General features: G+C 37.2%; 1 protein-coding gene across 1 annotated transcript in view; it reads right to left on the reverse strand.

The window, feature by feature from the left end:
- Positions 1–954: 954 nt before the first annotated feature.
- Positions 955–18527, reverse strand: part of LOC149798568 (opsin-5-like) — a 30998-nt gene continuing 13425 nt past the window's right edge. The window contains exons 2-5 of the mRNA XM_089957228.1: positions 17032–17214; positions 7183–7290; positions 2571–2893; positions 955–1209 (exon numbers count right to left, since the gene is read on the reverse strand). Of these exons, the coding sequence (XP_089813354.1) occupies positions 955–1209; positions 2571–2893; positions 7183–7290; positions 17032–17214 (869 nt within the window). The remainder of the gene's footprint in view (positions 1210–2570; positions 2894–7182; positions 7291–17031; positions 17215–18527) is intronic.

The following is an 18527-nucleotide window of genomic DNA, read 5'->3' on the forward strand; positions in this document are numbered from 1 at the left end:
GCAAATAATCGCATACAATACGCTAAAAATGATCAGTCAGTTAGGGGAAAACAAAAAGAGAGAGAGAAAGAGAGATTACATAAAAAAGACAGCTCTAACAATCTGTCATTTATCTTTAAATTAGTCTCATATTGCATACAGCTATTCCGCGTCGCAAAACGTTTGAGGTCAGAAGTTTATGAAAAAGTAGTTAAGGGGTTCAGCCAAAAAAAAAGGCCGTTGATGCTCCGCAATACTTTAAAATGATTCAATGTATTTTATAACTATATATATATATATATATATATATATATATATATATATATATATATATATATATATATATATATATCGCACACAATGACTATAACTGTGCATAACAATATTGCAAGCAGTGCCGATAACTGTCCCAAACGGTTATCTCTCTTTTCTTCAGAAAGTCTCCATGAATTTCTCCATATCTCATCAGTGATTACTTTACGCACCCCTCAGACAAGGAAGTATTTTTTTCCTGCTGCAGCTTACTTTACTAAAATGTGTTTTCCGATAATATATGGGTATGATGCATGCTACTAATTACAAAGAAAGATTTTGATAGGAAATGACAAAAAAGTCTCGGTGCGGGTAAAGGATCAAATGTTGGACAATCAACGTCTTTCTACTATGATGAATAGTTTAATAGTATGGTCTTGAAATCATGTTACTTTGGATATGAGGTATTATAACCTGTAATGACTTTCAAGTAATCCACGTTGGCAGAAAGGTTAGAAAAATCCTTTCATATCATGCCGATTTTTATGTATTGATAGTAATGAATTATGGCATGGAAAAGAACACGATAATGAAACAAATCATGTATTAACGACAACATGACAATATAGCTAACACTTGCCTTATGGCAAAATAAAAGCACCCTGAATTCCATGTTTTCACTTTTCGTCCCTCTCCATCTTAAAAAGGAGTAGATTGACAAATTCATATAGTAGTGGACCCTCGAACACTGCTTGTCTTGTTGAACGCATTTAAAGATTCCAAAAGAAAAGGTCGAAATCGCTTATTGAGAATAAAATAAACTATAGGATTGATGACGATAGACGTTTTAGCCAGAAGAACAGACGGCACAACAAGGCGAAGGGGTATAATGCTGACTCTCCCATAAGCCGTCCACAAACTTACAACTGCATATGGCATCCATACAGTGAGGAAAACACAGCACATAGTAAACGTCATCTGAAACGAAAGAACTGCATCAGTCCATAGTCCATATTCTCAGCAGTTTCATGAAAAGGGAACCAAGATTAAGATTAAGGTCAACAAGAGTCTTTAATGTATAAGGATTAAGCTACACTACCAGAATTTCAATATGTTTTGTTGCTCTGAAGTCTAAATTTTAATGAAACTGATGACGACACAACTCACGTGGGGAAGATTTAGTTTTTATATCTGATCCTAACGGTTACTGGAAAGAAGTGTTGATAATTGCTGGCGCGTAACAAATACAGTTTTAGTTCGAGATTAATTATAAGTCAGTTTCAAATTACATACAGAAGTAAAATTCATTGCAATTTTGTCCTAAATGTTCAAAAGTAGCCTTACTGACCACCAAGCCAGACACAAACATTGACAATCATTTGAGCACAATAATTTGAACCCAGGCCACGGTTACCAACAAGGACATATTATACGTGGAGTCCGTCAATGTCTTTCTAATCAAACAAGTTCAGAAGAGAACATCTCGCAATTTCTAGGCCTCCGGGTTTTCATCATTCAAAGATATTCCATAATGTAAAGAAAATACTTCAAAGATTGTTGCTATTAGCACAATTTTTGTCATCTAGTGGTTTTCATAATCATGTGAAATGTATAAGGTTATTGGCACAACAGTACAGTCCAGGATATTTAGTTTCAAACAGATATTAGATAGCAAGCATGACAAAGGCTAAAACTTTAACAAACGATTCTGAAGGACAGACCTCTCTGATCAAAATTAGATATGCCAAAGGAGATTGCAGATGAAAGGTGAGAATGTTCCAAACACTATAAAGATTTATACATTAAACATACATGTTTATAAGGTAAAACCGCAACAACAAAAAAAAACAAATCAAACACGGTTCTGTATAAACCTCCTCATTTTAGAAAAGTCCAAACCTTTCTCAGATGAAATATATAGTCAATGAAAGTATTCAATGGTAAACTGGTTGCCTCCACTAATTGCTTTGTTACGATTTGCAGATGATGCATAGGGCACATTTTATATCATTGAACAGCAGGGTTAGGCATAAAAAGATCAACCTTCCCTCTCTTCGAAAGTGCTTGGAGCCGATCTAAGATGGAGATGTCACATTGGTTCTCACGTCGAGACTTGTCTTCGTGGTCGTACTTCGATATTTAAAAGAAACTTCAAGAACCCTGGAAGTTTCATGGGATTATTTTGCAGCTGTGTTATCTAATGCGTCCGTAAAATGATACAAAATACATTAATACATATTTGTAAATGCTTTCAATACTTAATAGTAATAATATCATTTATTCCGTATTTTAGACTCATAAAAGCATAAATGAATGAATTTAGAGAATCTACTTTTGACCTTTATCATGTAATTCTCCTGCGCGATGATTTTCGTGGCCTTAGAGCTTCTACGTGTCCATTTCTTTGCCCGACACTTCCTCTGCCGATAGTGCATGAGAATGAGTCCATAGCAACTAACAATAATGCTGCTGGGAAGAAAGATGCAGAAGATTGTCACCAAGGTTATGTAGGACTGATTGTTATGCCACTGGAGCGTGCAGGAGGTTCCATAAGGCTCCACGCTGTACCCTCCCCATCCGGTCACCGGAATAATGGCCCAAATAAAGGCGTATACGTAGGTTCCGATGATGATGAGGCAAGTCGTTTTCTTCTTCAGGATATCTGCACAGAGAAGAATGTGTTGTGCATAAACTTAGAATACGGTATATAAAAAGATGTATATCGGGCTGGTCTCATGCTTATATAATTTATAGCCTTACACCATTTGTACAGGCTATTATTTGTACTCATATATTCTATTTATTACTGAATATAAAAACATGAATTTTATTTATGTGACATGTCACATCGTATAAGACAGTATTGTAATAAACAAGTTATAATCATGAATTCGATTTGCAACTGACATCATAGTACACACAACAATGATGTAAGCACATAAATAGGATATGCAATACACGAAAACATTTACTGCTTGATTAACCAATTCCAAAAAGGGTTGTAAGGAATATATTATAGGTTCTACTGATATATGAGAAAGCAAAATATAAACAGAATTATCGCTGAGAGATTAGGAGATTCATACAATAAAAGGTTAAACGAGTACAGATTTTTATGCAGTAACAACCAAAATTTGTATAAATTTTACACTGGCATTTTGAACCATACATAAAAGGATCATAGTTTGGAAAATCAGAGAACATGGATAAGCTAGACTTAACGGTCAAACTTATGATGAACCCGATAAAGCGGGATACAAAATTAATTATAGAAACTTTTGTTTGAAAAAATAAACTTACATAATAGACGTGAAAATGATAATGTCAGAAACACTTTCGCCGCTGGATGTACCAAAATTGGACAGGAAAAAAGCGAAACTGCCGTTTAGATATTTGAAATGAGTGAACTAAACATTTATCGTTGCACACAGACACTAACAGCCGTTCAGCGGAAACTCAGATATAGCTTGGATTCAATGAATTAATAACAGATAAGCTGATATTTATACCACTCTAGGTCTTAAAATATATAATAGAAAGAACGTGAACCCAATAATGTAAGTAAAATTAACAAAAATGTATGTCCAACTCCAAATGAAAATTTAAAATGCACTTACAACATTGTGCGTTAATTTAAAAATAATCAAATATCCTGTCACAAGTCAAAAAAGTATACAATATTCCGAATGAATTCCAATATTCTTGAATGCCCTCGTATAATACAATGATGCAATAATCCAGAATGTCTTTGAATGAATTCTCAAAATTCCAAATTAATGTTTTATTGCAGAAATCAATGAGCATTCAACAATTCCATTGATTATAAATAAATAAATAATTCCTCCCCAATCATATCTGATTTCAACAACACAGCTGCAAATTCTGATCGATATAGATTCCAACAGACTGACAAATCTGAAAGTAATTATTTCTTTATCAATCCGTATATATACAGATTTTAATTTTACAAATAAATGTACTAGAATGTAAAGCACTCCAACGGAAAACCTATTAGAATTGTAAACAAGACTGCCTTGAATTAAAATGCTTTGTAGGCATTCTGTTGTTATGGATATTTAGCTTGTATTTTGTGATTGAACTTTGTCCATAACTGAGGGTAGGAGTTTGAACCTACCTGTCTTTTTCTAAACAACATATTACATAGTAATTTTTGTACATAATCATAGATTATATTTTAAGATAATTATTTTACTTGTCGGTAAACATGTTTCTTTGGATGTGAATTCAGGACATTTTTCCCGTCCGGAATTCCAGGATTGTCTGATGTCACCTTTTTACTTTTTAAAAATTTAAGTAAAATACCTGACCTTAGGATGTTATACAAATGAACATTTGACCCACATCCTGGTCCTCTTATTTTGTCTTATGTTTTATATTAAAGTTGTTTACCTCAGAATTATTTATTCCTATCCTAACACCTTACTTGTCTTTTAGCTTTTAGTTGTGTTCAGATTTAATTTGATACCAAGTTTTTAAAATTATTAATTGGAATTGACAAGTGTTCATTAAATCTTTGGGACAATATCACTATTTTAGGATTATTATGAATTCGTTTAGAGACATGTTGGATTATATTATTGTGATACTTCAGGACTGTTAGCACATCAAGATAATTTCAGGCCAATGGTACATCAGCACATTCAAAGTTAGAATATATTTAGAACACCGTTGAAATTCATTCAGAATACTCTACACTTTTGGACTTGTGACAGAACTGTTAGGACTGTTTGGAATGTAATGAACAATACTGTGATTTCTCTTCAAATTGTCACTTTGTATGTTAGAGAAATAAATTATTTGTTTAATTTAATCAACGTGTCAGATTTCCCTCTTTTCTGTTACTTAGTTTAAGACCACAGAGTGGTAACGCTCTTTAGAACTAACAATCGTGGACAAAAGTTAATCACAGAATATAAATTAAATATACATAAAATATAAATGTAAACTAGGAAGATAATAAGCTTTTCTCTGTCCTTTGAAATTAATATTAAATATCCCCTCCAATACTCAGAAAGCATCACGATACCTTTTGGACATGTACAAAAATTGGTTTGACAGTATCCAATTGTCCCAGAAAACCATCCAGAAAATGAATATCTCGGCAATTTTGTATGACATATTGGGAAAAAGGAGACTGTTCCTGATGAAAATTACATTAAACCTTTCTGGAGTTCGACTGTCAAATGAACAACTCAACCTAAATACCCACCAAGCCTTATCGTTTTCAAAAGGCACAGCCTGTGGAAAGCACAGATCTATCTAAATACTCACTCTACCTAAATACCCATCATTCCTTACCGTTGACGAAAAGAATAGCGTTGGAACGTACAACTCATCATAAATACGCACAGGCCTTGCCGATGAGAACGACACAGTCTATGGAAAGAACAGATAAATTAAAATACCCACCAGTCCATACACCTTAAGAATGGCATAGCTTGTGCAAAGCACAGCTTAATCTAAACCTCCTCTAGACCTTATCGCTTAGGAAAGGCACAGCCTGTGGAAAGCACAGTGCCATCCAAATACCTACCAAGCATTACAGTTTTTTTTTTAAAACAAGGCACCGCCTGTGAAAAGCACAGCTCAACATAAATACCCACCAGGCCTTGCGAAGAGAAAGGTACAGCTTGTGGAGAGCATAACTAAATTGAAGTACCCGTCAGACCTTACCTTTGAAGAAATGCTAAGCTTGTGGAAAGCACAGCTTGATCTAAAGCTCCACCATGACCTTACCGTTTACGAAAGGCAAAGCCTGTATAAAGCACGGTTCACTCCAAATACCCACCAAGAATTACGGTTAAAGAAAGGCACAGCCTTTGTAAAGCACGGTTCACTCCAAATACCCACTAAGCATTACGGTTAAAGAAAGGCACAGCCTGTGTAAAGCACGGTTGAATCCAAATATGCACCAAGCATTACGGTTAAATAAAGGCACAGCCTGTGAAAAGCACAGCTCAACCCAAATACCCACAAACAATTGCCGTTCACGAAAGACACAGATTGTGGAAACACAGCTCAACCTAAATACCCATGAGGCCTTGCCGTTGAGAAAGGAACAGGCTCTGGAAAGGACAGCTCCTTCTAAATACCCGCCAGGCCTTACCGTTGATGAAAGACACATCCTGTGGAAACCACAGCTTATTCTAAATACCAGCCAGGCCTTACCGTTTAAGAAAGAATCAGCGTGTGGAAACCACATCTCAACCTAAGTACCCACTCAACATCAATACCCATCAGGCCTTACCGTTGTCGAAAAGCACAGCTTTGGAAAGTAAAATTCAGTCTAAATAATCTATGGGTAAAGCTTTAAGCAAAGGCAACTAAATGTTTCATTTTTTCCTTTGAAAGTTTTGAAATGATTTTTTTTTCTTATCATGTGGTTTGATATCTCTATACACAGAACTAAAACACCTGGGAAGATGAGACCACCTTTTTGACGTCAGCCCAAAATTAAAGTTATCTGTGTACAGTAATCCATAATTTAAATTAATTACTTATCTGTCTTGCATTATTCCACAAATCAAAACATCCTTGTTTGCATGCATTCTATAAAGCGAGACTTATTTATATTTTAAGCGAACAACATACTGTCGTGTAATATAAACATAATGCCGTGTAATATAAACATAATGCCGTGTAATATAATATATATGGTTTTAAATCATCATCAAGAACAATATTGTCCTCATATTACAAAGAGTACAAGTAAGTAGAGTCTGAATCATTACCATATCATCAGCCATAACAACTAAGGAATCTGTACGCAGCATTTGTTAGGTTGTATGTCCATAAATCGATTGTTCCGTCTTGATAATTAAGGTGCGGAATGTTAAAAGTGTTCGATTTCTGCACACTAACTTAGAGAGAAAAAAAGTCAATGAAATATTATGTATATCGCATAGTACTAAAAATTATTGATGGATTTACCAAAATGCGGTTTGCAAATATGGATGTACCTCACGATGCTCATCGTGGTCAGGGTAGTGATACTGACGAGTCCGAAGTAAAATCCCAGAAATCCGTAAACGGTGCATCCTAAAAAGATAATATATGCACTTTGATTTGATGACCATTACTTTTTCTAGAAGTTAGTAGTGAATATGTTTTATTTTCAAAACACAATGTTACGAAACATACATGTGATACAAGCAGAGAATACGCGAAACAAAGTTTTCCAATATAAAGTTTCTGATGAGCGCTATCATTACTTCAATTAATAATGCAAAGAATAGGTATATAAATTGGAAAGTCTACAAAGTGTCTGGGTCATGACCAACTAAATGTTTGTAACCAAAATAATGAGGGTGTTGTACAGTTATGAACAATAATGAAATACTTATACTTTCATTATAAATCTCTCTGGCAACAACAACATATAAAACAACCAGAGAAAGATAATATTGCTTAAAAATAAATTTGCTCAATGTTTGAAAGTACTTGTAAATAAATGCACAATGAACAACATGAATATTAATAATAATAATAATAATAATAATAATAATTTTTCTGCCGATCTTTTGCATTTGTTCTAAATGTTATCTTACGCACTATTTAAAATGATTGCTAAATTGCTTGAATTCAGTACATTATTTGTGATTGTTTTAAAATTAAATCATTCATTCATTTATTTGAATTCATATATTTATTTTCAGTGCCCATATTTATGTGCCGCCAAACCATTACCACAACCATATAGCCCCTTTTTATTACTCATGTCCAATGGTTGATTTTATTTAAATAGTTATAATCCAGTAACAAATTCAATTTCTTTTAAAGCAATGCAAAATATTTTTGGAATATATCAAAAATACAAAATTGTGTTTCTTATTTTAATTGATAATTAACCTGTTGGTTAATTAAGGATTTACATACTCGTAAAGTTGGAACTACCGTCCTTACAGGCTTGCTTCCGTAGCTCAAGGATGATTAGCAATCGTTCTCTTAGGCAATGTTTAATTTGTAAAAAATACTTTGAATGGCATCTAAAAAAATCAACGAATATTTATATTGCACCCTCACTAGGGACCGGACGATGTGCTGTCAAAACCGAATTGATGAATGCAAATGCAGGAATGGGAAGCGAATTGCATTGGTGGACGCGAGTGGTCAAGCCACCCACAAAATGTATTAGACAAAACACCCACAAAATGTATTAGACAAAACAAGTATTGTCAGGTGGCAAAAATTTTAAGAAGTATCCGATCTCGCACACCTTTGAGGATAGAAAAGTCTGAGATTATCAGTATTTTTGTACCGGCTAAGGATCCTAATCAAAGAAAGGATTCTAATAGTGGATAATAATTCTCTGCATTTTGTTTCTGAGTAAGGCATGTTTAAAAATTGATGGAAAAGTTGTACAACATGTCAATGCTGCTCACACGGCTGATGCCCGGGTTGGATTTGTCATCAATAGTATTATGGTGTTTATTTACCAGTACAGATTATTTTAGCGATGAAAAGGAAATAGAACCACTGAGTAACGTCTACATTGCCTCAACAATTCTCTGACTCGCTAGATTCAGTGATGATTATGCAAGATCCGCCAGTCTATGATTTTTCTACAAGCAAAACTCGGACTCTGCTGGAAACATCAGAAGCGCTTAAGAAGATGCGCAAAAGCTCTCTTTAGCTGCTAACAATAAATATCACAACTGTAGATTTACTCAGCATCGATGAAAACTACAAGGAAACGCATTAGCATTTTCGTTTGTGATTCATCTCAGTCTTATGTACGGCTTTCCAGAGAGGTTCGCAAGGCTTCTCCTAAAGTCAGACACATTCACATTATAACTTAAACCCATCAAAAATGATGATGCTTGGTAGCAAGGAGGTGCTGCAGGCGAAGTTATGCTGTTGAAATTAGCATTGTGTATGCCTGTGATAATTCCTTCGGTAAAAAAACACAAACACGTTTGTTGCTGTTTATGAGCTCTTGAAGCACAACATGCGTATCACATCACAAGGTTACTACAAACTCGTATGAAGGCAATGTTCATCAGTTATCATGACAGAAAAACACCACAGCCAAATACGGTCATCATCATCATCAGTCTCTTGATCTAGTGTGGTCGTCGAGGTGCTGTGCTGCTGAACATCTGAAAAGTTCCCTTCACTTGTCTCGATCATGTGTCAATGCCTATGTCTCCGCAAAACTTTTCATGGTCCATTTTGTGATATTGTCAGTTGACTTTTTTTATCTGTCTACCTCTCCTTCTGCCACCCTGGACGCTGCCCTGCATGACTCTTGTGGATAGACTGTTGGCTCTAGTGACATGGCTATACCATTTCAGCTTTCTCTTTTTGACGGTGGTGAGGTCTTCATATTGGCCTAATTTTCGCCTGATGGTGTCACGCACTTCTTCATTTGTGATGTGGTCCATGTAAAAGATGCCAAGGATAGTTCTGTAGCATCTCATTTCAAGTGCCTGGATTCTTCGTTGTAATTCTGCTGTCAGGGTCCAGGCCTCACAAAAAGATTGAGATGACTAGTGCTCGCAATAGTCTGATTTTAATTTTCAAACAGGTATTCTTGTCTATCCAGGTGGGTCTTAGCTTTGACATAGCTGCCGTTGTTTGTGCTGCTATTGACAAAATTGCTGCTCTTGATCCCTCTTCGGTGATTATGGAACCAAGATATTTTAACTGGCCCACTGTTTCCAGTTCCTGTCCTCTGACTTTAATCTTGGCTGAGATTTGTTTGCCACTATTTGTCATCAGCTTTGTCTTCTCAGCGCCTAACTCTATGTCAAATCTGGAAGATGTTTCATCCAGGTTCTTCACTAAGGTGGCAAGCTCGTCTTCATTGCCTGCCAGCCCATCAATGTCGTCTGAAAAGCGGAGGTTGGTGATGTTACGCCCTCCAGTGCTGACTGTCCCACAGTTTTCCAGGGGTTCGCTCATGATGCGCTCTTCGTAGATGTTGAAAAGCATGGGTGACAGGAGACAGCCTTGACGTACATTGACTGTTGTCTGGAACCAGTCCCCCACAGACCCTTGAGCAATTACTGCACTGGTAGTCTTGGCGAATAGCTGCTTGATGGTATTAGTCAACTTTTGACCCATATTGATATTCTTCACTCTGTCAAAGGCCTTTTCGAAATCTATGAACACATCATAGATGTCTTGTTGATTTTGCGAGTACTTTTCACACAGAACCCTGAAACTGAATATTTGTTCTGTTGTGCTTCTTCCCCTCCGAAACCCGGCCTGTTCTTCAGCGATTATTTCTTCTGCTTGTGGTTTCAATCTGTTCAAGATGATCTTCAGCATCACCTTACTAGCATGGCTGATCAAACTGATAGTTCTGTAATTTTTGCACAGCTGGAGATTGCCTTTTGTGGAAATGTTATAATCAGTGGCTGGGTCCACTGTGTTGGCCATTCACCTGTCTGCCAGATTTTGTTGCAGATTTTTGTTAGTAGCTCTATCACTGATCCCCCCCCCCCCCCCCACATTATTGATAAGTTCAGCTGGGATGTTGTCTACTCCAGCTGCCTTCCCATTCTTCAGTGCTGTTATTGCTGACTCCACTTCTTCTTTGAGAATGGGGAAGTCATCATCATTTGAGGAGTCTGGAACTTCAAGCACCTCTGTGTCTCCTGTGGACTGATGGTTATAGAGTTCTTTGCAATACTCAGTCCATCTTTCTGCAATGTCACTCGCTTCTGTGAGGCATTTTCCATTTTCGTCGTGAATGGTACTTATTCTTGGTTGCTTCTGCCTGGTGAGGTCTTTCATAATTTGGAATGTCTTTTTGCTGTTATTCTTTGTCAAACTGCTCACTATTTCTGTGCACTTTTGTCCAATCCAATTTTCTTTTTCTTTCTTTAAGTTTATTCTGATATTCTTGTTTATTTCTCGGTACTCCATTGCCCCTATTTTGTGTCTGGTGTTTTTGAGGTCTCTTCGAGCATCACACAACTTCAGAATCTCTTCAGTAACCCGGGGTTTTTCTTTTTGTGATGGAAGCCAATGATGTCCTTGGCAGATGCTGCCATGACTGTGTTGAAAGTGTATGTCATCACGTTAACATCACCATCCATCACAATACGGTATCGGTTTACAAAACATGTATTCATAGTGTTTCGTACTATAACTCAGGCGCGCTGTGGACAGTAGGCGATATGATTGTTATTTGACCAGCTAGAAGTGTCAGACGTTTCTTTGCATTTACAAGATGATCAGGACCATGCGACGAAAGATTCTGCACCTCACACCAAATCGTGTCTCACGTGCATATCACAAGCTGTGGCCGTTCGTGGACCGGACTCAAAACGTTGACACAGGTCTGCATATTTTCCAGAAAGATTTCTCCACTTTGTTCCCATGTTATTCTATTTCCTTGGAACACCTTGACCTGTCAGACAGTCAGTGGTCAACATTCATTTACATGCACATGTAACTGAGATCCCCGTCTGCGGTTATAGATGCATTATGGTAGACCTCTCTGATGAGATATTATTGTTGGGGAGTCAAGGGGTCGAACAGGGGTTATTGATGCACCTGTGCGAAACCTGTAATTGTTATAGTTGTTGTAATTGAACAGCAAAATCTTAAATAAGCCGATTAAGTTGTTTTGGTTTCAACCACACAGCAACAATTCCATTTAACTATGTCCAAGAAAGCCGCCATGTGACCCGCAATCGTTTCCTAATTCGATCGTAATTGACTTAATGGGGGCAAACAAAAGAACACCTCGGTGACATTAAAAAAATCCAGGTCAGAGATGGCCCAAAGGCAACATACCTGTGGAATATTTTCATTCGTCGAAGTCATTCCAGCATTGTTGGTAACGGATCCCACTCATGTGTTATGGGCTCTCGAAACTGCATCCCGAATGGTTCTGAAAAGGGTGACTGGAGGTCGCATAGCATCTCGTAAACGAACATAAAAGGAAACGGTCTTCGACAACCTAGGACTCGCAGAAATCTTTCCGAGGTATTCGACTACACGGTACCACTGGCATCACTTGATGTTATTGATTATTCAACCCAAGACAGTTGACGATAACCACTACTGAATAACTGACTCCGACGGACGTTGTTAAACTCTGCTAGACCGCCTGATCTTGTTGTTAAAGCGTCCCCTGCACTTGAGAGTTCTCCAACACCACATACGCTTGTTGATGTTACCTTGTCACTTAGAAAGTACGCTTAATAGTGTATTAACATTTACGGACGTTACTCAACCCGACTAGGAGTAAATGTGGATCTGAGTAGGTTTGGTACCAAAGCCGATTATCCGGAGTTTACCAGCCGGGTTGTTGCTGAATTGCTGACGTCATCCCGGGCGAGCTTGCGATTTCCAAATCAAGCTTGGAAATTAAAAACGTCTAACATATACATTCAAGTTGTTGTCGTAAGGCTTTGAGGTGCCGTCGTAATAAAAAAAAATCCTGAATGAAACAATTAAATTGGGAATATAAGAGACTTTGACGTGTCGGCATGTCGGTTGCATAAATCAAAAACCTTTGTTGACGACGTCGTTCATGCCGCGATAAAACAATTTGTCGATGAATAGATAGCTAAAAAGACCTGTATTGACGTTATAGAGGTATATCAACGGATAATTAACCTGCAAAGGAGAGAAGAAATAACGTTATGACAAGTTGTTACTTTCGTTGATACAGACGAAAATTATTTAAATAATCCTGAATCTCATGTCTTTAAGGTTATCGAAACTGGATCGTACTGGTTCATGTTATTCTGATCTAGAGGTGAGTCTGGTGCCATAGCAATATTGGTAAATGATAGCTACTTATTGTTATATCACAAACACATACCGTTATGGATGCCCTGATTCAAAACGTTCTCACTTTCTCGGTACCAAAATTATTAGTTGTCGGAGATGAAATTTCAGTTGGAAAGACTCAACATACATCTGTAACGGTACTTAATTGTCCGTGGTATTTGAGTTAATACACATACCTAATGGGTTTTAAACGCGATTATGATGTTGCAGAATTTGGGAAGGGCGTGTTGGGCCATCTGACAGCGGATACTATTATTGATAGCAAATTATGTTCCACTTGTCAACGAATACAAGCTTTGGAGCGATGTTACATTACCCTGGTAAACACTCAAAATGAATCTGGGCAAGATAGAAACAGACCTTTGAAACACCCAGATGTGTCACTGCCAACTTGAGCCCAGCTTGGAGCAAAGTATAGTATTAGCAAGTGTAAACACCATACAAAATGAGACGACAACGAAGGGCTTGAAATGAGCCAAAGACTATTTATAAAGTGATGAGTTGAAATCCACCGCCAAATTCACCCAGGTTACATTCCTCAGCAAATGTATTAAACCAGCATTGACTCGGCTAAGAAGAGAAAGATCTCGACTGTTGGTCAACATGGACATTCTTGTCCGTTAAACAGTTCTTGGACAAAAACGATCATTAGAAACGTAGTGTCAAACCCCTGGAACGCACAAGTGCCAGAGATTTAAATATTCCTCTGCAATTATTTTCGATGATTGAATGACGGTTGTACAAGTGACGAAAAGTGCTTGGATGGAAGTGGGCACAATTTTTTGAGCGGTACAAGGCCAGCTTTTTGAGCATTTAGTCTCTGTGAGGACAATATTAATAGAAAAACCATAATAGACCATCAAAGTAAACTACTTGAGAAAATGGTAGAATCAAACCAACAAATGGAAGATAAAATTACCAAAAGAACAGCATTACTCATGCACTACAAACGCGCCTGCATCATCGAAGATTCTATTCTGGAATTCTGAACACAGCAACTATCATAGGTACACAAATCGGATGTTTGGTCAGCAGCAAACGATGACGCAATGTGCGGTGGTAAAATAATCTCGTTGCGGCTGTATTGACGAATAAACGTCTATTAGGAACTTCTCGTGGAGGCACAATACAGTCTCAATATGATCATTAAATTATTCTGGATATTCTTCGAGAAAAAAAGACTTAACATGGCTGATATCGAGATGACGTCAAGAGCATATACAGAGTCGAGGCGTTACGCATGACCCATATCAGGTGATTCAACCCAGTAGTGTATTGGCCTGACTGTATCACATAGTATAGTAACATAGCTAATGGACGCCCACGGAGAGAAGCTTACCACGGGTTCGCGCACTTACGTAAATTATGCAATTCCGTGTGATTCGAGGTAAAGTCAGTGGGTACAGAAAGCTTTGACCTCTCATTAAGAAAACTCCAAAAGCTTCATGATGATTCTGCTTCTGACGTATTTTAAGTACATCCACATAAAGGCTGCGATGCACCGTTGTAAGGCATATGTAACCGCCATAAATAAATACCTATGCAACTGCTAAGAAGTCACAAGGGAGGCAACTATAATATGATCGAAGATAGCGGAATAGGAAAACTGATCACTCAATCTACTCCTTCCGATGGTAATGGCGCCATCGAAGAATTTGATGTAAACAGACTACCATGTTTTAGCATGTATTGAATGAGGTCTCAAATGGTGTTGAAATAGTTCGTGCGTGAAACGAATTATGTACTTTCTGGTACATTTAAAGACGCTGACCTGAAAAATTTAATTACCTAAAGATGCAGATATGCTCTGCGGCATAGATAATTGTGTAAAAACATTGCAAAATAGGATACGCTTCTTCAGTTTTGTAATGAAGATTTTATAGCACTGAGAATGAAAGTTTTGAAAGCCAGAATGGTATGATAAAACGAAGGGTATTGAAGGGTGATCAAACTTTCAGTATTTTTCTATACTACACGGCTTTGTACTGCACGACACGTTTGCCGAAAAATAGTATAATGTATTAGGAATTATATTTTTGTCTCCGTTAACTTTACACTTTCAGAATCGTACGATAATGCACTCACGTGCACGTCACATGTGCCCAATAGTGTATTAGGAACTACTTCGTAAACAAATCATGTACACTTATGTAACAGACGCTTTAAGTTTTGGTTGATTAAATTTGTTTCTGAATGAGCTAAAGCAGATGTTTCATGGACTGCCACATATCAGCTGCATAGCCACATACCGGATGCAATCATGTAGAATTGGCACAGATAAATCCAGTCCATAATCACGAAATTTAGTAGAATCGACAAAAATACCAAAATCTATTCATTCCAGACCAAATGGAAAAGTTGTTGCAATGCGCATTCATTCACAGTATGACTCTTCATTTCAATTTTAAGTGGACCAAACCGCCATTTTCTTTCAAAAATGATGTCTAGCGCGCGACTAAGTTCAAATGTATCTGGGCGGAGTTATGTGCGCATTAATAATGTTGTAGTTGTGTACTGGTGAATCTGCGCTTCTGTATTCAGTTTGGAATAAAACATAAATTCGGTTACTTTGTTTCTTGTAGTGTATTTTGTTAATATGATTAAGCCTTGTGTTGAATAAGAAAATGAGCATATAATAAAAAGGTTACTGCATTTGTCATACAGTATATCTATTCGAAAAACTCGTTCTTATTTTCCCATACAAACGTAGTAACCTATAACTGCTTTGTAAACAAAGCATGTACACTCATGTACTAGACACTTTAGATTTTGATTGGCTAGATTTGAATGCGAATGAACTAAACAAACTGTTTCATCCATTTGAATGTAGAGATGTTAATATCAACGATTTGGCAGAGTTCACTGAATCACAAACAAAACTTACAAACAAGCAGACGAATGAACGGGATATTCGCAATATCAATAACAAACGTGAGAGATGCAGTAATAGAGAATACCATACTCTTCAATGAAAGAATTATTTAGGAGAAATATTCGTTACTTTTCGCAAATAGAATGGTTCAGAATATTACCAGTGCTCTAGGGTCTGGTCTATACATGTAGCATAGAGAAGCATATCGAGGCCAAATCTATCGCATATATCAGAGACGTACTATTTTGCAAGTCAGTCAAAACACTGAATTCCAGAAAGAAAAAAAAAACATACAACTGAAGGTTTTGGTAAGGAACTAAGGCTTCACAGCCAATAAGCCAAGACAAACACGATGCTGACTATTTTGATACAATGTTACCTAGCGATAGAAGACATGCACTGTATGATGCAGGTCATAGCTGGGGTCCCTGCAACAGAGAGCATGCAAGTGACAGGGCATAAATATGTCTTATTTAGCGTGTAATAAGAATGGTAATAAATATCCTTGCATATTTGGATCTTGAATGTCCTCAAAATGTACATACTTAGTTCTGCAAATCCAAATGACATTACCCATACCATGGAAAACCGGATACACTCCGAAATTGTACTGTAATTTCGACTACATTTCCAAATGAAATCACACTGTCCTTACTGCACTGAACAAATCCAATAAATCCAACCCATCATGAGCATAAAAGCAAAATGGTGTAGGATTAACAGGAAAACAAAATCCATCCATTCCATACCAAATGAAAACTTTTTTGGTGTTTTTTAAATGCGCAGTCATTCACAATATGACGAAATTTCAATTTTAAGTAGACTAAAACGAGATTGTTTTAGAAACTAAATTCGAACGCGCAAGTTCCGAGGTCGCCGAGTAGTGCTATGTACATATTAATAATGTTATTATGTATTGGTGAATCTACGGTTCTGTATTAATTTTGTAAATTCAGTTCCTTTATTTCTGTATGAGTATGCAATAAGACGGCTACTCCATTTGTATGGGAACATGAACTCGTATTTTCGGATTAATACTTCACTCCCAAGGTCGTGGAGTTGTTCGGTTTTTTGGGGGGATATCTCTCTCTCTCTCTCTCTCTCTCTCTCTCTCTCTCTCTCTCTCTCTCTCTCTCTCTCTCTCTCTCTCTTACCATTGTTCCCGAAGGCCCACATGTGCTGGAATGCTGACGTAATACTGAGTGGATATGCGACACAGGGTAAGATAATGTCACTGACAGCCAGGTTTAGTATGTAGTAATCGTTGCAAGTAAGTATCGACCGCTTCCGGTAAAAGATGTACAATGCAAGCCCGTTCAAACCAATGGCCAGCAGACCTATGTAGACAACACTATGGCATTAGCACTGGGTAACCTGCTGTCTATTTCTACAGTCTATCTAGCTATATATACCGAACCAACAAAAAAAATTTAAATCCAGTTACCAATATAATAATACTTAAAACAACAACAATAAATTAGTCAAATAAGATATCATTCGGTCAAATATATCTATCTTGTAAGATTTATTCTTATGTTCAACTTTGACTTGAAAAGAATGCTTTCCTTAACCCGCAGAATAACAACACGATTTCTCTTTTTGGCAAATCTGTGCTTTGCGCTATGTTCCTGTCGTGTGTGCTTGCGACATACAAAATTCATGCTTATTGGTTGTCTTTTGTTGTTGTTGTTGTTGTTGTTGTTGTAGGGTTTAACGCCATTTTTCAGCACAAGATAGGCTATACATGGCGGCCAGTATTAATGGTGGAGGATGAACCCAGGAAATCCTCGGAAAGAACCACCGACCCTCGAGAAGCTACTGGCAAGCTTTCTCACATACCCACACTGGCGGAATCCGAGACTCGAACCTACGCAGACAGAGGTGAGATGGCAGTGATCCGTAACGGAGAGCGCTTTAGACCACTCGGCCACTCGGGGCCCCGTTGTCTTTTGTAGAATTTGAATATTGATTTCTATACAAACTTAATGTCCTTCAAATATTATGGTTTGTTGATAGCAACCGAATGTTCACGATGCACTTGATGGATTTCAAACGGTCTCGTTGGACCGATTTTATAATGTTATTTTATCTTACTACTACTACTAGTACTAATACTACTACTACTACTACTACTAATAATAATAATAATAATAATAATAATAAACACTTTCTAAAGAGTCTTAACAGATTACTATTCACTAATAGGTCATATAATGAAACTCAAAAGCAAACAGGAAGTAGAGTCAAACAATTACCTAACTTAATGAAAAGGTATAGTAATTACGTTTTAACTACCTATTATGACAAGATATGCGCCGATCAGATTGTCCTCCCATAGTTCTAGAGTAGAGAGGAATTTCTCCTCGCCTGCACTTTGTGTCGCCGTCCTCAATGTTGTCCGATTGGATGTCCCCAGGACTAATAACACGCTGCTGTTCAGTCGCATAGCCAGGCCTGACGTCGTCATGAACATAGCAAGTTCTCATTCCTCAAAAAAAATAATTCACAGTTTTACTACATGGGCAAGACCAGTGTATACTCCTGCTTACAGTAGGCGGAAACATTCGGTTTAACAGGGTCTTATCGTTCATCTTGCCCTATAATGTTCCAAGTGTGTCATTACAGAAAGTCAAAAAATTAATGTGAGTAA

The sequence above is a fragment of the Sinohyriopsis cumingii genome, chromosome 5 (genome assembly GCF_028554795.1).
Source record: "Sinohyriopsis cumingii isolate HCF-2022 chromosome 5, ASM2855479v2, whole genome shotgun sequence".
In the NCBI taxonomy this organism is placed as follows: Eukaryota; Metazoa; Mollusca; class Bivalvia; order Unionida; family Unionidae; genus Sinohyriopsis; species Sinohyriopsis cumingii.